This window comes from Carcharodon carcharias, chromosome 5 (assembly GCF_017639515.1).
Source record: "Carcharodon carcharias isolate sCarCar2 chromosome 5, sCarCar2.pri, whole genome shotgun sequence".
In the NCBI taxonomy this organism is placed as follows: domain Eukaryota; kingdom Metazoa; phylum Chordata; class Chondrichthyes; order Lamniformes; family Lamnidae; genus Carcharodon; species Carcharodon carcharias.
Genome location: NC_054471.1, coordinates 130,078,464 through 130,102,051, shown reverse-complemented (window position 1 = coordinate 130,102,051; position 23,588 = coordinate 130,078,464). Strand labels below are relative to the sequence as shown.

Genomic DNA, 23,588 nt, shown 5'->3' with positions numbered 1-23,588 from the left:
TTCATGGGAGGGATGGCATTGGAGTGGGGAGAGTGCAGAGGTTCCTGACCTGGATGCATGCTGGCCTGGAGAGTTGGAGTGATGAGGAAACATTGCATAAACTTGTGACATTTGCCGTGGAGCACAGGAGATTGACAGGTCACATTATTGACCTTCATACCATTATGAGGGGCATAGAATGGGTGGACAGAAGGCAACATTTCTCCTTGGTGCAGGGATGAGTAATGTGGTGGCATTTATTTAAGTTGAGCGCCATGAGATTGATAGGTGAGATGCTGAGGACCTTTTGGACTGAGTAATGTGGGACACACTGGCTGAAAGGGTGGTGGAGGTACAAACCCTTCTAAGATGTAATAAGTCTTTGGATGTGCAGCAGCGATGCCATGGCATGTTAGGCCATGGGGATAGTGGTCAGAAATTGGATAAGGCAACTTTGCAAGGTGCTAGAGACGCACATCCTCAAGGGGCCGAGGGACCTTTGTGTATGACCCACACGTCTGACTGTATCAGTCTGTGAATGAGCAGTGTAGCTGCATTAACGATTACAACAATCATCAGTGTTTGCATGGTAGGGAGACAGAGTGGATGGGACTGTGGCCCTCAAATACCTGGCTGCTGCACTCCAGCCTCGCCAACACCTGTTGACCTGGCCGCCTGCCTCCTCCCCAGCTCCATGGCCTGCTCCTCATAAGTGGTGAGGTGCTGCAACACAGCGTGCCCACCAACAAGTCTGGTGGCGCTCCTTCATATTGCTCTCAGTTTTTGCCTGCAGAACAGAGAAGAGCATTTATTGGGGCTGCTCGCTCATGTACTCTGCACGCGCACGCCGCACCCCAACCACAGTGGCCCATCTGAGGCCTCCAGTGGCTCCTGTCCACACTACTGGTGATCAGTCCCCAGAAGATAGTATGGCTGGTCCCAACCCACTCCCCCAACGGCCACCTTGGACACATTCGGCATCCATCACTTTGAATAACACACGGGTCTTAGCGCCCATGGCAAGGAGGCGCAACTAGATTCAGCGCCGAGGCCAGCAGATGGCTCTTGGCCACGACACCTCGAGGCTCTCCTTCCACCATCTCATCACCATCAATAAGACATGTGTTGGAGTTCTGAGTATGTTTCTAGCTGCCTCCCCTGCAGGTTGCCCTCAGACTACTCAAATGTGACAAACACCAACATATGCTGCGGGGAGAACCCACCTTCTCCTCAACCACTAAGGGTGATGTAAGCATGGTCACTATCTGTTTGCCCACCCAGCGTGTGCCAAATGCCCAGTGTAGTAACAACACTAAGACGTGGGGGACGGGGAGTGGGGGGCTCAAAGGCTAAGGCTACCTGCTTGGTCAAATGGCCAAGGCCGACATGGTACTCACCCTTCCCGAGCGCAACAAATCATTGAACCGTTTGCGGCACTGTGTACCTGTGTGCCGCACATCGTCATGGGAGCTTACAGCTCCATCACCTCCTGCCACGCCTGCCTGGTGATGTGGGAGGCCCTCCTCCTCCCATCCTCTGGAGGAGAAGCGAGGGGCACAGTGGCCCCCTGCTGGCTTATCCTGCAGCCTGCCCCCCTCCTCCTCCTCCCTCAAATCATGTCCTTCCCTATGAGTGGCTATGGTGAACTGCCTCAAGGAGGCTGCCTGGCTGCTCTTCATACAGATTGCGGGATCCCCATTGGAACCAGCGGTCTGAACACGCCCGCCGCTGATTCGATTTTCCCATTGTACACGGGAGTCGCAAACCTGCTGGGTGGGCCTTAATTGGCCCACCTGCGCAAAATGGTGGCGCGGCCCATTTCGGCGGCGGCGGTCAGCTGCCCGCCCGCCCGTCAAGGGCCAAATTCAGCCCCTTGAATCTTTCGGATTGTTTTAAAAACCCAGCATCCTTTAGGGAAGGAAATCTGCTGTTTTTATCCATGCTGACCTGTGTGTGATTCTAATCCCATAGTAACCTGGCTGACTTTTAACTGACCCTTGAAGTGGCCTGGAAAGTTCCTTAATTGTATGAAACTGCTTCAGTCATACAAGGCAGCCCACAACATCCTGCCCAAGGCAACTCGGGATGGGTAATAGATGTCTGCTGTGCTGGCAATATTCATAACCTTAAAATGAATAATAAAAAAGAGCCCTAAGGATTTTTAACTAGAATAGCATAGACTTTGAGGGTATTTGATTGATGCCTTTAAAATAAAGGAAGATTCAGACTCAGTCCATGTGTATTGGTTGTTTGAACTAGACATATTAGTAAGGATCTGAAGCTGAGGTTACATAAGCCTAAGACTAATTTAGTTGTTAGGGGCTACTGATTATTTTCAGCGTCATCAACTTGTAGAACCAGTTACACAGAACTATGTAGAATCTACAGCACAGAAACAGGCCATTCAGCCCAACTGGTTTATGTCGGCATTTATGCTGTAGCATATGTATTAAGTGTAGATTCATGGCAGAAAATTTTTCTAAACAGGCCGACATATTTTTTCTCTTTTTTTGCCTCTTCTAGGTTTTTATTTGATAGCTGGGTGGAAGATAAGCTAAATGGAAATTATGGTATAATGAAATTACACCATGACAGGTTCAGCTAGTCCTATCCTGTCCTTTGTATGTTCATGCACTCCCTTATCTTCCCATTAGGAGGTATTCTATGGACTGGGACTCATTCCTGTAGAACAAAGGATGACAGAGTGGAATTCTGGTCGGGAGTCTGTGCTCTGGGATTGTTGTCAATAGACTGAGTTTAACGTAGCAAGCCTCAGATCTGTAGAACTTATTCCAGAATTAGAAAGAAAAAAATATGCAAATTATGGAAGTACACAGCAGTTCCATCAGGGTAGTTACTTAATTACAATGCCAGAAGGTAGCTATGGATGATGAAGCCCAGACAGCCAATTTTAGCTTAGGTAATGTAATTTAATTTTTCTGATTAGTCTACTAAGCCAATCTCTTTGGATTGTACCTTAATTGTTAAGTAACAATTTAGTTTCTATAGAAATATTTTCTTTTAGAACATTTGCGACATTAAAACTCTTATTTCCCAAACTTTCTGTACTGCCGAAAAATTGTTCAATTCCATTTTTCACCAATCAAGAATACAGCTGGGACTGGCTTAATAGTTTTAAGGTTATCATCGCAAACCTTGGAGATTATTTAATTCTTATGTTCTGCTGATTCTTTTGGTAACCTTAATGAAATTTGAAATGAGTTACAAGCCTTCCAGTGTAACTGTATTGTCAGATAATTGCATTTGTGCATTAAAGCCCTGTTGAAGGATTGAGAATGTTTTAACTGACAGCTGTTCATTCAGACCATGTGGTGGATTATATACTTTCTAAATAGCAATTTACTTGGCTGCTGTTATTATTAAAGGATTTTTTTTTCTACTGCAATGAAGAAACCATAAAACAACTTGACAAACTCTTCTGGCATTGGGGACATGGCAGCAAATTATGCAGCTTGATTTAAAATATTTTCAGAGCCCCAGAATGGATAAAAAGATGAGCATAGATTAATCAGCCCTCATACTTCAGAAGCTATCACCACTTTTTCTTTGACTTTTTATTACATCATTCCACTGCAGCATCTGTATAGTCAATGAAAGTTCTTCAAATTGGGCGGAAGTTATTACTGGAGTTTCTGAGAGCTCAGCCTGAGGTCTAGTGCTGTTTCAAATCTACGTAAACAACCTAGATGAAGAAATTAAAAACATGACTAGTACTGCTGACGAACCAAAAAGGTAGGAGATGACAAATTGCATTGCATCTGTAAGGGTTATTCAGAAGGATCTCGAGTGGCTCAAAGTTTATGATTGCAGAAGGACATTTACTGTTTTAAAAAATGACTGTGATTGGCAGGATGAATGATGGTGCCATAAAAATGGAAGAAATTATTTGAGATAACTGTAGATCAGTCTGAAAAAATGACTTTGCAACAAGAAATGACCATTAATAAATCTGTCAGCATGCTAGAAAATTAGCCAAAAGGTCAAATCTATATAATTCAGCAGTTTTGAACACTGTATACAATTTTGAGCATCATGCTCCCAAAAGGATAATGATGCTATAGAAAGTGCACAAGGCATTTGGGAAAATTGAGAGAATGAAATGGAATGAAATGTCCATTTTTCCTAATTTTCCTTCAGGTTAAAAGAGATATGAAGACTAAATGCCCTAAAGAAAAAAAATGTACAGAATTCACAGCTAGAGTTAAATAAGCCCTGGCCCCAATTTTTGCCTTGTTGGATTCTGTCATCAATTCAGTTGTTCTTGTGGTATGATCCAGACGCATCACTTTTGTTTTCCTTTGCTGTTGGTTTTCCAAACTTTATATATTTTTACATTCACAAAATAATCATGTACATTGAGATGCTCATAACAGCGAATTTCAAAAATATTTGGGAAATGCTACTGCATTGCTGGAGCAGCAATATCTACACAAGAATTGCTTCAAAAGCAGGACAGATGCTGCACATCCTATGACAACAGACTTACTTGCTAAGCCCTCAAAGCTTCTCGTCCACCTACAAGGCTTGTTAGGAGCATGATGGAATGCTTACCATTCGCCTGATGTCTGCAGCTCAAGATTCAAGAAGCTCAATGCCTTTCAAGATAGAATTGTGTTATTGATCAACACCCCTGTCACTTGATTCAGCTTTTTAAAAACTTCATTCATGGGATGTGGGCTTCGCTGGCTGAGCCAGCATTTATTGCCCATCCCTAACTGTCCTTGAGAAAGTGGTGGTGAACTGCCTTCTTGAACATCCACAGCACTACCAATGGCACACTGTAGCTGCAATATGTACTATCTATAGGAACAAACAACAACAACTTTCCAAGCTTATTTTAACGGCACCCCCAGCCCTGCATTCTTTGCTGATGAGAAGAACTAGACCAGCAAAAAGGAATACTCTCACCTCCAAGTTACTCACCATGTCAATTTGAACATTTCATTAGGTCAAGATTCTGGAATTCAACACTAACACCAAAATGGAAATACCATTACCACCAGGACAGCAGGTAAAAGGCCCACTATCCCCTTTTCAGGACAATTAGGGAAGGACAGTAAATGCAGCCTTGATAGCATCTCCCACATCCCAAAAATAAATGTAAAAAAATACACTCTGGGAAATTCTAGAGAGTCTCAAATATATACAGCTTTGAAACTATTAACCAGGCCCATTATCCCTCCTTTTAAATAGCATTGAAAAAAATCAATAGATAATGTACTCAGGAGATGCACCCCTGCTGCAGTTGAATTGCAAAACAAGCAGTAACAGATCAGCCACCATTATGCACTCACCCAATTTACCTTTCAACTGAAGTCAATAGTTTTGTTATGGGATCAAGTGTCGAACTGAAAAGTTCTGATAATTGATTTTAATTATAACTATTATTAATAATTCATACATTCACTTTTGGGTTTCAATGAAATATCTTGATGACAATGATGATGTCAGCTTTTCTCCCTTTTATTTTGTTTTTAATGAAAGAGCAAAAGGAGTCAACTAGGTTAAGGGTTTCTGGAATAGCTTTGGTTAACATTAAATCTTCCACAAAGAGCATTAACTTATGTGGATTACCAAAGTGGAGCTTATCTACTGCTTTACTAAGTATGCCTTTGCAAGTGAGTTAAATACAAAAAAACAATAAAGTGAATAGGCTTATCCCGAGAGTGTTAAGAAAGCGCCTGAGAATGGCATAATGAATAATAACCATTACATTGCATACCACATAACTTGCTGTTTGATAAAGACAAGGCTAAATGTCACGAGTTTTGAAATAAATAGCTCTATTCCATGAAGTTGAATGCTTTCTTAACATTGAGAAGCAAAGCGAAGGCAGGTTAATAAATGCCGTCTTCCCACGGATATTGTGCAATGATAGAAGATTGGAGTTTAAAAAACAGTGCTACAGTGCCCCACAATTACCTTCTTGCCAAGGCCTCATAGAAGTGCTACAGCTGCCATAGGAGTCTTTAGAATTCCATGAATTACCGCAAAATAGGGGAAGCTTTATGCTGTCCCTAACTCTAAGTATCTACAACAAAGTATTTGACTAATAAATCCTTAGCATTCCATGAATTACTGCACCATGCACATACTTTTCAGCACTGAACTCTGTGTAGGCTAGGCAGTACACAAGAGAACATGGCTAGAATTGCCTGATTAGATATCACAGGATCACAGAGTTGTTACAGTGTAGAAGGCAGCCATTTGGCCCATTGTGTCTGCACCAGCTCTCTGGATGAGCAATTCACTTAATGCCATTCTCCCACCTTCTCCATGTAACCATCCACATTCTTCTTTTTCTGATACAGTCTAATTTCCTTTTGAATGCTTCGATTGAACCTGCCTATAGAAGTGCATTCCAGATCTTAACCATTTGCTCTGTGAGCAAGTTTTCATCATTTTGTTTTTGCTTCTTTAGCCAATTACTTTAAACCTGTGCCCTCTCATTCTTGATCCTTTCATGAGTGGGAGAAGTCTCTTCCTATCTATTCTGACCTGATTTTGAATACTTCTAAATCTCCTCTCAGCCTTCTTTTTTCCAAGAATAGCAGTCCCAATTTCTCCAATCTATCTTCATAACTGAAGTTCCTCATCCCTTCAGCTTCATCAATGTATTGATCAGCAGTATCTTCAGTTGTGGTGGTGGCGATGGGATTATTACAATAATATGTTGATTTCCTTTTCCTTTGGAAATATGCTGCTGCTGATGAGTTTTGTTGAGACTTCGGATATTCATGGTTTATTTGAAGAAGGAAGAAATAATGCAATAGGAAATAATCTTTTGTGGTTAGATTTAAAATGATAAAATAGGGAAAGCTTTATTCTGCCTCTAACTCTAAGTATCTACAACAAGTATTTGACTAATAAGTACTTGAGGCTAAACTGGATTTATATGATTAACTGTTAAATATTCTATTCCTAATTTCAGTGCCTAGTAACGATTCTTCAGACTTCAGTGTCAAAACAAATAAACCCTCCTCACTATCAACTCCCAGTGAAGTCTCAGTTTCTACTTTGCCATCAGTAAGTTTTCGAAGAATATGAACTATTTCACCTTGCCATGCATCATAAGAAATCAATGGTAGTCCAATACTACTGTATAAATATGAAAAATATTAATTTGCTCCTGAAAATATTGCATTGCTTGAAGAATAAATTATAGCTCTGGGATGGCGCCAACAACAAATAATGCATCCCCTCATGTGGTGTATGTCAAAAAGGTCATGTTTGTCTTAAAAGTTCTATGCTCTGTTCATATCCCATTCTTGCACAGTAAATGGAAAGCCCCTCGTTGGTTTGGGGTTGAACATTTGTTTTATTATTGATGTGTACAGAACATTTTTTTTATTAATGTATATAAAATCCATCTTGTGTGAAAAATTAATGTTAGGCTTTCTTGTATCATAAAAATGTCAATAGACTTACTGATTTGTTCTAATTATTGTTCTCTTGTTAGAATGATCCACAAAATGAAGAATATGATTATTTTGATGATTTAACATCTGAATCTAGCTTTGGGTCAGACATCCTGAAGCAGACAGATGTGTATGTTGGTTCAAATCTGCAATCTTGCAAGGTGAGTCAAGCTGCGAATACATTCAGGTGCTTTCATACTATATTAAAATTAAACAGGCTATATGGTTATTTTTATTAAGGCAAGTATGCAGATTTTGCATAAGGGCCAGTTGTTTGATTGAATACTAAAATGCCATAATTATCACAATCGCACTGCAACCATCCATGCTTCACATGGATGGTAAAATTGAAATGTATGTTAAGAGTTAATCAAAATCAAATTAACATGAGCCCCCATGGAGGAAGGAGTTGCGCCCTCCTTCACTCAGGTTGGTCCTAATGTTGAGCTTACACAACAAACTTTGTGTTGCTGCCAAGCAAGACTACTTTGTATTGTAATTTGATTACTAATTTATGAGATAAACAGCAAAACTGTGAATGCAAGAAATCTGAAGCTTATAAACATTAGAAATGGTTGGATCTGCAAAGCAAGTAAATCAGCATTTGAAGAAGAAAGCTTATGACATGCAAAAATAGTCACAATGGGAATGCAGTTGGACATGAACTTGCCATAATGTCAGCTATACCTTTATCCAATATTTCACTATAAGGGAAAAAAATACTGATGCACATAAAAATTAAATTTTTGAAGTGGTGAGTTTTGAATTTTGAAGCACAAAGGGCTTCAATGGTCCAATTTGTATTTCCCTGGAGGTTTAAGGGCTATGATCCTGACAGAATTTTGATTCTTCCAACTTTTTGAGCCCTCTGATCAACTTCTTAAAATGTTTCTGTGTTTTCTTATTTCCATCTCAATGAACCCCTTCATCATTCTCCCTGAAGAATATACATTTTGGTAATTTAATGCATTGGGTAAGCTGTGCATAGATCAAGGTGTAAATAAGATGAGTGACTAGTTGATCTGTTTGTGGTGACTGGGATGGAAATATTAACCAAAACACTCTGCAGGCTCCCTGGTTTACAAATGCTATTGTGGGATCTTTTACATCCAGTCAAGAAGACAGACAGCAACTTGGTTTAATATCTCATATGAAAGACAATGCAACACTTTCTCAATGCTACATGGAATGCATCCCTAATAGCACTGTGAATATCTATACCATAGGGACTACAGTAGTTCAAGAAGGCAGGTGACCATTACCATCTTGAGGGCAGTTAGGGTTGAGCAATAAATGCTGACCTTTCCATTCACACCCACCCTAGGAATGGATTAAAAACATTCATGCCTTGGCCTAGATTATGTGGTCGGGTCCTGGAGTAGGTCTTGAACCCCCAACCTTCTGACTCAAATTGCAAGAGTGCTACCATTGAATCAAAAACATAAATATCGAAACAGCAAGTACGGTAACAATAGAAAAAGTAATTCCATTACCATGCATCTTGCCATCTCTAATCCTTAATTCCTTTAAATAACATGTTGTGTTTAATTAGTTTGCCTACATTGCAACAGTCTAAAAGTATTTTATTCTGTAAGGTACTTTGTAGCATTTCAATGTAATAAGGCACTGTACGAATGAATTATTTTTTAATTACTAGTCAATTAAATGCGCTGTTAGAGAATTCAGTAAAACAGTTTTGAATGAGGCACACTCTTAGGGTGGAATTTCCCCAGAATTGCACTAAGTGCAATAGCAGGCAGGTAAAATGGATTCCTACCCGCTGACAAAAATGGTGGGTTTTCACGCTGTATTGTCTGCAGCCCGCCTCATTATTTATTCACTCCCGCAAAACGCACCATTTCCATGGCAGGCGGGCTCTCATTTGCCCGCCCGCCATCATCCCACTGTTGCATCACACCAGCTTCCATCTTTAAAAGGCAGCCGCCAACAAAGTGATCATTGCCACTAGCTCACCACCACTGCCTGGGAGACATAGTCAGCAAAGGAAAAAAGACTGCAGCCCCCCTCGGGCGACTGCTGGATGCCGTGGAAGTAGTCTACCCCCGCTTTGGCTGCAGGATGGGCAGTAAAGTCACCAACCCAGCTTGGGAGGAGGTGGCAGCGGTGGTCAGTGCATCACGTGACCAATGATTCTGTGCACCAGCTCCTGAAGGGCTGAGGTGCTGAAGGTGGACGTAGAATCAGATGTGTCTAAAGTTTCATGGCTGCGTCTCTGAGATGGCCCTGATCATGGAGTGCAAGTCAGCTACCCTCAGTCAGACAGGAGTCAGACATTCTCAGAGGCCGTGTGAAGATCTATGGAGTGCCCTCGCTCCATGTCATCCTCATCCTCCTGCAATTGAGCGACTATTTGAGCCTCCACTGTATCTCCATGACAGGAGCATTCTCTCAGAGGGTATTCGTGCTGCCATAAGCCAGACTGGAGGCAAACATTCATAACTGTGATGTGAGTATCTATGGAGTCACCACACTGCATGTCGCCATCATTCTCAACAAATCTGGCAGCTATGAGGGTCTCATGAGCGCCCCTGCCTCGCCTAGCCAGTGTGAGAGCCCCATCCCCATAATTGTCAGCACCGAGGAGCCCCTCACCCTCATCCCCATAGCATCGTCTTCACCCAAGGATACCTCCAGCTCCTCCATCTCGTCCTCAGCCAGATCTTGTCCTGGTTGCAGCACCAGGTTGTAAAGGGCGCAGCAGATGACGACGATGCGTGACACTCTCTGAGGACTGTATTGCAGGGCTCCTACAGACCAGTCCAGGCACCAGAACCACATCTTCAGCATCTCGATGGTCTGCTCCAAAAAGTTGCGAGCAGCTGCATGAGCCTCATTATAGCATCGCTCTGCTGCAGTCTGAGGCCGCCGCACGGGTGTCATCAGCCACGTTCTCTGCAGTTAGCCCTTGTCCCCAAGGAGCCATCCCTGCAGCCTCTGTGGACCCTGGAAGACTTCAGGGATCTGCGAGCGACTCAGGGTGTAGGCGTCGTGCACACTTGCTGGAAACCGTGCACATACCTGCAGGATGTGTTTCTGGTGGTCGCATACCAGCTGCATATTCAGTGAGCGGAAGCCCTTGCAGTTGATGTAGTCCACCGAGTGTAGCAATGGAAACCTGAACGCCACCTGAGTGCAGTCAATTGCACCCTGCACCTGTGGGAATCCCAAGATCAGGGTGAATCCAATGGCCCTTGCATCCTGGCTGTCCCAATCCTGGGCAAAACGTACAAAGCTGTGTGCCATGGAGAAGATGGCATCCATGACCTCATGGATGCATTTGTGAAATGGGATTGTGAAATCCCATAGAGGTCACCTGTGGAGCCCTAAAAGGAGCCATTGGCGTAGAAATCGAGCGCCGCAGTCACTTCCACAGCCATTGGCAGTAGATGCCCTCCATGTCCCCTTGGTACCAAGTCCTGCAGTAAGTGGCAGATGTGAGCTACCAGGTCCCAAGACATGCGCAGTCGTCAGCGACACTGGCTCTCAGTCATCTTCAGAAATGGCAGACAGTATCTATAGACCCTGGGTGTCACTAGGTGCCGACTAACCACGGCTCGCTGTCGCTCCTGGGTAGTGTGTGCAGGAGCCCCTGCTGCCTCTTCATGAGGTTGCTGCTCCTGCCTTTGCACAGCCAGGGGCCTCAGTCGCTCTCTCCTCCAAATTCTACAGTCCCTGTAGGCCAACAGGCATACAGCTAGGTCACCAGGATCCATGATCCTGACGTGGTCCTCCTGCAGCATGAAAGAGAGAGAGACGTGGTTATCATGGCTGTACCTAGCACCTTTCCTGATCCTGTGTGACCACTCCTTAATGCTTCCTGGAGAGTACTGGTCACCCCTCAGATGGCTAGAGATGAGTGCGCTGCATGGCTGCCCTGACAACCTGTGACATGGGGCACACTGGTCCAAAACGAGTTGCTGAGATTGCAAGGGGCTGTGAGCACCTCCAGCAGTGACTGCTACATGGCCAGCATTGGTGAGGAGATTGTACAACGTGCGCAGTCCAACTGCTCCGCGGTCCAATAAAGTGGCGGTGGTCTTGATGTCTGTGCCAGGGGGGTGGGGTGGCAGGGAGGGTTGGGGGTAAGGTATGGAGCCCTTTGGTGCCACCGCGTTGCTTGCATGGGTGGGCAGGCTAGGAGCCCAACCCCAATCGTATCACTGTGGCTGAGCCTGATCCCTCTCAATTGCAGAGGCATGGTTAGTTTATACAGGTGTCCCTAATGTGTGGTCACTTCCCTCGCTTACCCTGACCCCACCTTGATAGCCTGTGTGCGGGATGCAGCGCCAGGGCGGCACTTGACATCCCCCCCCCACCCCCCCCTCCCCCCCCAATCCCCCCAACACTGGCAACAGACACCTCTGAGTCTGGCCAGCACTTCACCCCAGACACCCCCTTCCCTCAGCAGTCGCCTCCGAGGCCAGGCATCAGTTTCCCCTGCCCCCCGGCGCCCCTGAGGCCTGTAAACAATGGGCGAGCTGTGGAGAACGCTGCTGCTCACTCACCTCAGTTCCCCCCAAAGTAAAGGCCGCCAAGTGCACGTCGCCTGCGTGCTGTTGTGAAACACGTCAGCGTGCTTTCCCGCCAATGTAGATGGACAATCCGGCGGAGTTCCAAAAGCCTGGCCGGATGGCCTTTTAAATATATGCTAATGTATTACAATTAGCTCCCCGCCGACCGACGGTGGGAAACACGGTCCACCATTGGCGGGCTGAGCAGACGATCACGACCTGCCTTCATGTCGTCGTGAAGCAGTTTGCACCATATTTGCCACACATGCCAAAGGCCGCTGCCAGCAGGCTTGGAAAATTGCGCCCCTAGTTGATAGGGACTGAAAAACTGGATATTGCTGTTGCCACTCTACTGAATACAACCAGTATGAGGCAGCACTGAACCAACAGAACAAGAAGGAAAACGAGAAAATGCTGGAGCCTCCGCAAGTCAAACAACAACTGTGGAGGCAACATAGAAGTTAATAAGTTGCACGTATGGATGTACAGACCCTTTGCCAAAACTCGAAGAACACAGATGAACAGCTTTTTAAACAGAACAGAGCAAGGGGAAGAGTGAATGGGAGGGGAGAAAACAAAATCACACATAAACACCAACAGAACAAGCAGTGTTTTTAACCCCACCCCACCTCCAATCAGCCTCACAGGAAAGGTGGTGCTTGGGAGGGTGGGGGCTGTGGGATGGTTGTTGTGGAGGCTGAAAGCAGCAGCTTTCACAGCCTTGAAACACCCAGTCTCTATGGGGACTTGTAAAAGGAAGCTAAGGAAGAAATGTGAATGTTTGATGTCTGTGCTTGCATTTTGTAAGGTACTGGTACTTTATTCCATATGATAAATTTTTAGAAATTTCAATTCTACTGCTGTCAAAAGCCATACAGTAGTTGCAAAAAAAACTAGCATGTTGCTATATAAATAGATATTCATTAATACAATGAGCATGTTTGGAATTTAATAATGGTATTGTGATTATAGTACTGGGCCAGTAAATATATGTTATAGGTTCAAATTCCACAATGTTGTGCAACTAAATAGGAAGAACTTACATTGATATATTACTTATCACATTTTTATGATGTGCTAAAGTGTTTCAAAGTCAATCAAATATTTTAGAAGGGTAAATGTTGTAATAGTCAAACAATATGAAGTACCACTAAGAGCAGTGAGATAAATGACCATGTACTGTTTTAATAGTGTTGGATAAGGATTCAATGTTTGTCAGGACACCTCTTTTCTGCTCTTCTTTAAACAATTTCATAGGAGATTCTATGTTCATTTGAGCAGACTGTTGAGGCCTCAGTTTTACATCTTATCTGAAAGGGAGCACCAACAACAGTGCAACATGCCCTCGGAGCTGCATTGAAGTGTCAGTCTAGGTTAAGTACCAAAGTTTCTTCTATACCAGAGGCAAGGGTGCTTTGACTAAATGAAGGCTGGCCTTTCTAAAGGGTGGTCATTTATTTGCTGGCATCAGAAACACATGAACAAGGAAGCTGTTGATTGTTGCAAAATCCAGTTAGTTCACTTATATCTAATACACTGCAAATCATTTTGGCCTGTATTCCACATTAATTCAAATTGCATTATTGACTCTTAATATCTTCTGAAATGGTCTATTGAGCAACTCAGTTGCCAAGACAGCTAGCAATGGGATATTAACATGGCTTTACAGGAGACTTACTGACCATATATTGAAATGGACCAGCCAAATCAACATCAAGGCTACTAGAAAGGGGAAAAAGTTGATGGAATACTGATACTTACCTGATAAACAAAGTCACAATACTGCTCAAAAATATGCAGGACAAAGCAGTTTGCTTCATTGCTCCCGTGTAATATCTACCCTCCCACCTCCTTGAACTGTAGCCTCACTTACCAGGATGAACAAGAGCAGAAAGGTTAAGGAAATGCCCTCATTGCCAAGTTATCCTCCAGGTCACATTTTATTTGGACATATATCATCATTCCTTCATCATCTCTGGGTTAAAGTCTAGAGCAGTTTTCTAAGATCAAAATGGGGAGAACCATCATGAGAGCAGAGTAACACATTTTCAGGGTAGATGCAGATGGACAATAAATACAGTATTGCCAGTGTTGCCCACATCCTGAGATCAAATGACAAAAATATATATTTAATTCCATTGGCAAAATATGCCTTGTTTGCCTTCTAACTTCAGAAAAGACATTTATAAAGAAGCAATATGAATTGTTGATCATTCTGGTTTTACTGCTAAACAGCTATACAAATCAATAAGCAGGCTATTTAATAATTTTAGAATTCCGTGATCCTTTGTAATATCTTCTTTGTACCTTAGAGTGATTGTATTAGTGGTTTGTTATTCTGGGATTTCATGTTTAGAATAAAATTTTGATTTTTCTTCTTATATTGTTCTAGCTGAGTGGCAGTTTGCAGAGCCTATACAGTGATGCTGGAGATTTTGGAGATATTCCAATTCAGGGAGCTGTACAATTTAAATTGCACTATGAAGAAGCAAAAAAAGAATTCCAGATCCAAGTCATACAGTGTCGAGGGTTGGCTGTAGCTAACATCAAAAAGTACACCTCCGATCCGTAAGCAAACTCTTGCCTTTCATTTTTTTTTGGAACTATTGCAAGCATTTTGATGAATTAATTAAAAATTGAACATGGCCATGGATGATTTGACATCATAACAAATAAAATATGGTCTTCGTGAAAGACAGCCCACGTCTAAAATTTTGATATTTAGCTTTCATTAGCGGAGGACAAATCTCAAAGTCTAAACTACTTTGGCACAATTAATGTGTGCCCAATTGGTGTGCTTTATAGGAGCCAGACATATTTTGGAAAGCAGACAATAGAAGCAACGGCTTGATTATTTTAGCCCCATCATCGAAGCAATATGTTATTTCTGTTCATTCAGTAGGTTAAGAATCATCTAGTTGTGGTTTTCAGTTTATTGCTCGCTTGACCAGCTTTGTAAAAAAAAAGTTCAAAATTCAGTTCATATACAGTAGAGTGAAAGGGATCTTGGTGTTCACAGCTCCTACTCTTCAAGCAAAATGACATTTGACACCAATTTATAATTGGGTACAAAATATCCTATGGCAATTTACTGGGGAGAAATTAGACTAAGTCAACTTTTTGGATATTCAGAAGGATTCTTAAATTGATGTGTAGCATCTGTTTATGCCACATCTATGTTACAAGATGACCAAGTTTGGGAAGTAAATATTCCAGGCCAGAAGTTTCCCTCCATCAGAGGCTTGGGGGGGGTGGCGGGGGGGGTGTTGTGCGGGGGCGGGCGCAAACCCAGTTGGGTCCGTGCTGCTATTTTACGTGAGCGAGCCAATTAAGGCCCGCCCATCATAACACTCGACCAGAAACGCTGTGCGCTCCCTGTGCGGGCAGTTGGGGGGAGGAATTTCCTGAGTGGTTCCCTGCACTCTTTCGCGCATGTGTGTGAAAGAGCTCAGCAATCTCCCTGAGGAACGGAGGTACCTCAGGGAGATTTGTTTCAGTGTTAAACTTTTAAATAAAAGACTTTTAAATTTTTGAAACTTGGCCCCTCATGTGACATTTTGGAAAAAATTTTACTGATTTTTTTTTGAACACTTCATGAAACCTCATCCCTCCCATGGATGAGGTTCCATGAAATATGTGAAGGCCGCCTGGGCTCTTCACCTGCCCGCCAACCTTGAGGTTGGACGGGCAGCTCATTTAATTGTTTTAAACAGGCCTTAATAGGCCTTTGACAGTTCAGCGATCACCATGCGTCATTTTACGTCAGTAAGTGGGCCCTGGGCCTCACCTCCCCACTTGGTGATGGGAAAATGCTGCCCCCAGGGTATATAACATTTCAAAAAGACAGAATGAAAAAGGAGTACCACTGATCATAAAGGATGACATTAACATAGTAGTGAGAAAGGATCTTGGCTCAGAAGATCAGGAAATAGAATCAGTATAGGTGGTGATAGGATTAATCTGCTGGGAGTTATAGGCCCTCAAATACAAGTTATACCATTGAATAGAACAGTAAATAAGAAGTAATTGGAGCTTTTGACAAAGGCAATGTAATAATTGTAGGGAACTTTAATCTTCATCTCGACTGGACAGATCAGATTGGCAGAAGTAGTGTAGAAAATGAGTAGAATGCCTTCATGAGAATTTCCTGGAACAATGGGCTGGATTTTACAGGCCCCCACTGGGGCCCCCACTGGTGTTTTCAGCACAGGGGTCACATAAAATATAGCCCACTGCATTTCCACCCACCCCCTACCCATTCCCACAATACGGAGGGGGAAGGTGCTACTAGCCTGCCTGCCCTTTGGTTTATTGGGGCCCTTAAGTGACCAATTAATGGCCCTTTACTACGCTTTGCAGTGGAAGGCAGGCAAGAGTAGGAAGGCCATTTTTTCACTACAGTTAGTAAAAGGGTGGGAAGGAAGGGGGGATGCATCATTTGGGGGTGCAAATGCACATTGGGGGGAACCCCCACCCCCTCCCCCCCCCACCCCCGCCACTAAGGCTGTAGGCTGTACCCTGTACCCCACATTGTGCCTCCCCACCTGGGCTCCAAAATCTGATTGGCCAACAGCTCACGAGGGCAAGACTTCCAATGAGGGGCACAAGTCCCACACTCAGCTTGTTAAAGCCAGCACAGCTTCATACCACAGAACAGCCTTTGCTAAAGTCAGTAGGTTTGCAACTGATGTTTCTAATGGGTGGGAGGTGAGGATGAGTAATAAGGACCTGCCATAATATTCAGCCCAATATGTTGTGAAACCAACTAGGGATAAAATTATTTTAGATATAGTACTGCACAATGAAGTAGGTTTTGTTAGTAATCTCATAGTCAACTTCCTCTGGGGAAAAGAATGATCAAAATATAATTGAATTCCATGTTAATTTTGCAAGTGTCATATTCGAGTCCCAAACAAGAATCATAAGCTTGAAGCAAGCCAGCTATGCAGGTATGAGAGGAAAAGGTTTTTTTTTATTCATTCATGGGATGTGGGCATTGTTGGCTAGGCCAGCAGTTATTGCCCATCCCTAATTACCCTTGTAAAAGTGAGCTGTCTTCTTGAACCACTGCAGTCCACGTGTTGTAGGTACACCCACAGTGCTGTTAGGTAGGAAAGGAGTTCCAGGATTTTGACCCAGCAACAGTGAAGAAATAGCGAAATATTTCCAAGTCAGGATGGTGAGTGACTTGGGAACACCACAGCATGGAAGTTCTCCTCCATGTGTCAACTGCCCTTGTCCTTCTAGATGGTAGTGGTCTGGGTTTGGAAGGTGCTGTCTAAGGAAGCTTGGCGTATTCCTGCAGTGCTGCCAATGTGCATCGGCAATGGAGGCAGTGAATGTTTGTAGATGGGGTGCCAATCAAACAGGCTGCTTTGTTCTGGATGGTGTCAAGCTCCTTGAGTGTTGTTGGAGCTGCACTCATCCAGGCAAGTGGAGATTATTCCATCACACTCCTGACTTGTGCCTTGTGGACGGTGGACAGGCTTTGGGGAGTCAGGAGGCAAGTTACTTGTCACAGGATTCATAGCCTCTGACCTGCTCTTGTAGCTACAGTATTTTTATGACAGTACAGTTCAGTTTCTGGACAATGGTAACTCCCAGCAATGGTAATACCATTGAATGTCAAGGGGCAATGGTTAGATTCCCTTTTGTTAGAGATGGTCATTGCCTGGCACTTGTGTGGTATGAATGTTACTTGCCACTTGTTAGCCCAAGCCTGGATATTGCCCAGGTCTAGCTGCATTTGGACAAGAACTGCTTCAGTATCTGAGGAGTCGCGAATGGTGTTGAACATTGTGCAATCATCAGCCAACATCCCCACTTCTGACCTTTTAATGGAAGGAAGGTCATTGATGAAGCAGCTGAAGGTGATAGGGCCAAGGACACTACCCTGAGGAACTTGTGCAGTGATGTCCTAGAACTGATGTCCTAGAACTGAGATGATTGACCTCCAATAAGCACAACCATCTTCCTTTATGCTAGGTATGACTCTAACCAGTAGATATTTTCCCCCTGATTCCCATTGACTCCAGCTTTGCTAGGGAGGCTAAGGTTGATTGGGTAAATAGACTAAAATGTATGGCAATAAATAAACAGTGGGAGACCTTTAGAGAAACAATTGAAAAAGTTCAACAAACATAAATTCCATTAACAAAAATTCAGCGATAACGATTCATCCATGCTTCCTATGGAATTTAAGAATAGTATTAGACTAAAAAGAATGGTAGTAAGTCTGAGGATTGGGAATATTTTAGAAATCAGTAAATAGTAACCAAAAGTTGCTATAAGGGAGAAAAAATGATATGGGAGTAAATTAGCCATTAATATTAAAAAAAGAGATTGTAAGAGTTTTTATGAGTATGTCAAAAGGAGGAGATTATCTAAAGGAAACATGGGTCTCTTAGAGGCAGAAACAGGAGAAATTATCATGGGAAATGAGGAAATGGCAGAGACTTTGAACAAATATTTTGTGTCTGACTTCACAGGAGAGGACATAAATTATATACCAAAAATAGAGGTTAACCAAAGGGATAATAAGAGTGAAGAACTTAAGGTAACTAATATCAGCGCTCTCAAAATATGGGAAGCAAGAGCAGTAAAACACTGACTGGCCTGAGGCTAATATTGTAATTACCCTGTCATTGTACCCAAGCAATCCACTCTCATTAATTATAAGAGATCCAAGCAAGAAGATTCTGGATGTGCTACGAACTGCTAGAAGTAAGGTCCAACAGATTGCTAAGTGCTGTGCCAACGATCACTAGTTACAACTTTGCCAGGATATCCAAAGTCCTTCAATGCTGGGATTACTAGGGGTGTGTATGATCAGATCAAAACTGCAAAAGGTCCATCAGCAAAAAAAAGCTCCATTGAGAAAAAAGTTAGGGGAGGCCATCATTGACTGCATTAAACAGTTGGAGAAATGACTGAAATACTATCTTTAGTTGTACTGTGGGGAGAACACTGTCACCAAGGAATCCCTAAACACCATAGAAAGCCCACCTGTCATGGAGGAACTGGATACCAAACCCCACAGTGGAGGAGCTTCACAGAGATATTGATTCGATTACCATGGGCAAAGCTATACCACCTGAACTCATCCGGCACCAGAAACGAGCACTCCTGCAGCACTTACACAAACTTCTCTGTCTCCACTGGAGGGAGGGGGCAGTGTTCTATGATATGATTGATGCAAAGATTGTGACCCTGTACAAGAACAAGGGTGACTGCAACGATTACAACAACTATCAAGGTATCTATCTCCCTGCTGAGCATTGTGGGAAAAGTATTTGCCCATATTGCCCTTGTCAGATCCTGGCTGGGTGCATCTACCCTGAATCCCAGTGTGGCCTAAGGTCTGGGAGATATATAATTGAACTGATCTTCTCAGTCCGGCAGCTGCAAGAGAAATGCTTTGAACAAAGGAGACCTATTTTACTCTACGTAACCTTCATCAATCTCACCAAGGCATTTGATCAGGCAGGCAGAGGTGGTCTATTTTAGCTGCTGGAGAAAATGGCTGCCCGCTGAAGCTGCTCAGTGTGATCTCCTCTTTCCATGACAACATGATGGGCAAAGTCAGGTATGATGGGGTATCATTGGAACCCTTTGAGATCTGCAGCGGGGTCAAAGAGAGTTGTGTTCTGGCACAAACACTCTTTGGCATATTCTTCTCTTTGCTGCTGTCATATCTCTACAGTTCATTTACAGAGGGTATCTACTTACATACCAGAATTGACAGAAAACTGTTCAGCCCACTTGAGGTCCAAAAGAAAAGTGTGCCAAGTCTTCATCAGAGAGTTACTCTATGCTGAGAATACCATACTAAATTCCATACTGAGGATCACCTTCAGCAGTAAATGATTAGGCTCTTTCACACCAGTAGGGAGTTTGGTTTGGCCATCATCATCAGGAAGACAACTCATAGTCCATGGTGTTGCAATACTTCCACCTATCAGCATTGACAATGTGGCGCTGGAGACGGTTGATAGCTTCACATATCTATCCCAGAAGGTTGTGAATGCTCCATCATTAAGTATATTCAAGACTGAGATTAGATTTTTGGTCTGTCAGGGAATCCATGGATATGAGGGATAGGCAGGAAAATGGAGCTAAGGTAGAAGATCAACCGTGATCGTATTGATTCATGGAGTAGGCTTGAGGGGCCGAATGGTAGACTCCTGCTCCTATTTCTTATGTTCTTATGTGTAAGCCAGCTGAGTGCTTGGTGTTACTTGTTAATTGCTGATGACACAGAATTGAAATTTGTTCCATTTAGCAGTTATGTGTAATTCAGATTGATTCTTATCTCAGGTGTTTTACTTAAAACAGTCAATAGATATGCATTTGTCAGCTCTTAAAAGAAGACCTGAGCCTCCTTTCAATTGATATAGGTTTTCTTGTGCACATCAATTCACAGTCGGCAATGGGCATTTTTCCTCGGGCACTTTCTCTTTGAGCCTTATTAAAACCTGCAATTGAGCCAATTGAACAGGGTGAATGACGAGTTATGTTTTTGATAACTAGCTAATTTGTAATAATCCCTGAATAGATTTAATTACTGATGCTTCTTGAAGTTTTTTATGAAGCAGTCCTAATGAATATCCAATTAGGATTTATTTAGACTGTACAGTATCTTTAACTCATGACATGAAAAGTTTATTTAACAATGCCGTAACTTCCGAGCTCCCCAGTGTCGGGTTTGGGGTTACCCAAAAGGTGCACTGGGAAATCCTTCTCGGACGTTCCCAGGTAAGGGTTTGCACTGCAATTGGCCCAGAAGTGCACAATTCCTCTGGACAATTGCGCTGCACTGGGAACCATCTGAAAATGCGGTTTAAATCGCAACCCTTGGATGGTTCGGACAGGAGTACATCAACAGTTACCCTTAAAAAGTTAGAAAAATTAAAACCTTTTCTAACTTCTGGATAAGTATGGTAAACACCCAGACTGACCCCAGCGTGACTCCCCCCACACTCCAGTCCACCCTTCACAAGGAATCACCTTCCCCAACCCCTGGCTCAGCAACCCCCCCCCCAACCTCCAATCGCCTTCGCAGGCCCGACCTGACCCCCACCGACTTCTGACACCACCCTCCCCAAGCTTGTGGTACCCCCATGCACCCCAACTCCTTCCAAGCCCCCACAACCCCCGGACATCCAACCCCCCCCCACCTTCCATCCTCCTGATCTCTGACCCTCCCCACCCCTGACCTCCGACCCTCATATCTGAAATCCGCTGACCAACTAAAAAAGGGAGCGTGGCCTCCTTGTATCCACCAGAGCTGCACTTCACTGGGGCCCGAGGAGTCTTTCGATGCAGGACCCAAGCAGCTTCAATGATTGGAACTGTCAGCGTAATTTTCAAGGGCAGGTAACTCTTTTTTATTCATTCATGGGATGTGGCCTTCACTGGCTGGGCCAGCATTTTTTGCCCATCGCTAGTTGCCCTTGAGAAGGTGGTGGTGAGCTGCCCTCTTGAATCACTGCAGTCCAAGTGGTGTAGGTACACCCACAGTGCTGTTAGGGAGGGAGTTCCAGAATTTTGACCCAGCAACAGTGGAGGAATGGCGATATACTTCCAAGTCATGATGGTGAGTGGCTTGGTGGGGAATTTCCAGGTGGTGGTGTTCCCATCTATCTGCTGCCCTTGTCCTTCTAGATGGTAGTGGTCGTGGGTTTGGAAGGTGCTGTCCAAGGAGCCTTGGTGAGTTGCTGCAGTGCATCTTGAGCCCTAGAAAAACTGGAGTCAATGGGAATCAGGGGTAAAACTCTCCACTGGTTGGAGTCATACCTAGTACAAAGGAAGATGGCTGTGGTTGTTGAAGGTCATTTCAGCTCCAAGACATCACTGCAGGAGTTCCTTAGGGTAGTATACACATCCCAAACATCTTCAGCTGCTTCATCAAGGACTTTCTTTCCACCAGAAGTGGGGATGTTTGCTGATGATTGCACAATGTTCAGCAGCATTTGTGACTCCACAGATGCTGGAGCAGTCCATGTCTAAATACAGCAAGACCTGGTCAATATCCAGGCTTGGACTGACAATTGGCAAGTAACATTCATGCCACACATGCCAGGCAATGACCATCTCCAACAAGAGAGGATCCAACCATCGCCCCTTGCTGTTCAATGGCATTACCATCACTGAATCTCCCACTATCAACATCTTGGGGATTACCGTTGACCAGAAACTGAACTGGACAGCCATACAAATACTGTGGATACAAGAGCAAGTCAGACGCTAGGAATCCTGTGGCAAGTAATTCACCTCCTGACTCACCAAAGCCTGTGCATCATCTACAAGGCACAAGTCAGGAGTGTGATGGAATACTCCCCACTTGCCTGAATGAGTGCAGCTCCCACAACACTCAAGAAGCTTGACACCATCCAGCAAAAAGCAGCCCACCTGATTGGCAAACATTCACTCCCTCCACCACTGATGCACAGTATCTGCCGTGTGTACCATCTACAAGATGCACTGCAGAAGCTCACCAAGGCTCCTTAGAGAGCACCTTCCAAACCCACAACCACTAACATCTAAAAGAACAAGGGTAGATGGAGGGGAACTTCCAGGTGGTGGTGATCCCAAGTCACTCACAATCCTGACTTGGAAATATATCGCCGTTCCTTCATTGCTACTGGGTCAAAATCCTGGAACTCCCATCCTAACAGCACTGTGGATGTACCTACACCACAGGGACTGTAGCATTTCAAGAAGGCAGCTCACCATTACCTTCTCAAGGGCAATTAGGGATGGGCAATAAATGTTGGCCCAGCCAGCAAAGGCCACATCCCATGAATGAATTTTAAAAAGTGCCTGATCGGCTTGAGTGTGTGAATTTAGAGTGATGAATGAGCTGGCTGCATGGATGCGATCATTCATCCTCTATCTGCATTGGATGGCCAACCTCTTCTGTACAGCAGTGGCATTGATCACCACTGCCATTGCCTACCATGCTGGAGTGATAATGTTGCTTCCCCTCCTGCAGCCAGAGTGGGGGTAGAGGACATCACAGCGGGCCTCCACAGCATCCAAAAGGCACTCAAGGGCCTTAGTCCAATTGCCTTTCAGAGTCATGTCTTCTTTGCTGCAGTCCTGGGCTGGGAGCATGGAGCGCAGCTGTACTTTAAACGTGGCGTCTGGTGTGATGAGGTGACAGCGTGGCAGGCAAATCGGAACCTGCTCGCCATCAAAACGGTGTGTATCCCAGGAATGCATAATTAACGTGGTAGGTTTGGAGTGATATGTCATGAAAAGCTGCCATTGTGGCCGGTGGGTAAAATATCATTTTTCCCGGCCACCACCCCGCAGTGCAAACCTGAGACTATTCCGCTCATTGATTCAATAGATGAACGCAGCACAAACAGTAACTGTATGTGTTTGTTTCTTCTCATTTCTGTGGGCCAGCACTTTCTGATGCTAGCCGGAAGCTACGGCCCTTTATTGTATTTAGCAAGCCTCCATTTTCCATTTACGTGTACTGCATTTCAAATAAAGGAAAAGGAAATTTTAAAAGTACATGGTATGATTCTTTGATATATCTATCACACATTTCATAACTGCACAGCAGGAAGACCATATTATGTAGGGGTACTGTTATAGCCTTTAACTATGCTTGATGGTGGAGATATAA

The 23,588-nt window shown here is 43.8% G+C and overlaps 1 protein-coding gene across 4 annotated transcripts in view; it reads left to right on the top strand.

Moving 5' to 3' along the window:
* Nucleotides 1-23,588, top strand: part of LOC121278260 (synaptotagmin-like protein 2) — a 206,545-nt gene that overhangs the window by 161,566 nt on the left and 21,391 nt on the right. For all 4 annotated transcript variants that reach the window (XM_041188501.1, XM_041188500.1, XM_041188499.1 and 1 more), the window contains 3 exons: nucleotides 6,932-7,026; nucleotides 7,460-7,579; nucleotides 14,343-14,518. In XM_041188501.1, the coding sequence (XP_041044435.1) occupies nucleotides 6,932-7,026; nucleotides 7,460-7,579; nucleotides 14,343-14,518 (391 nt within the window). The remainder of the gene's footprint in view (nucleotides 1-6,931; nucleotides 7,027-7,459; nucleotides 7,580-14,342; nucleotides 14,519-23,588) is intronic.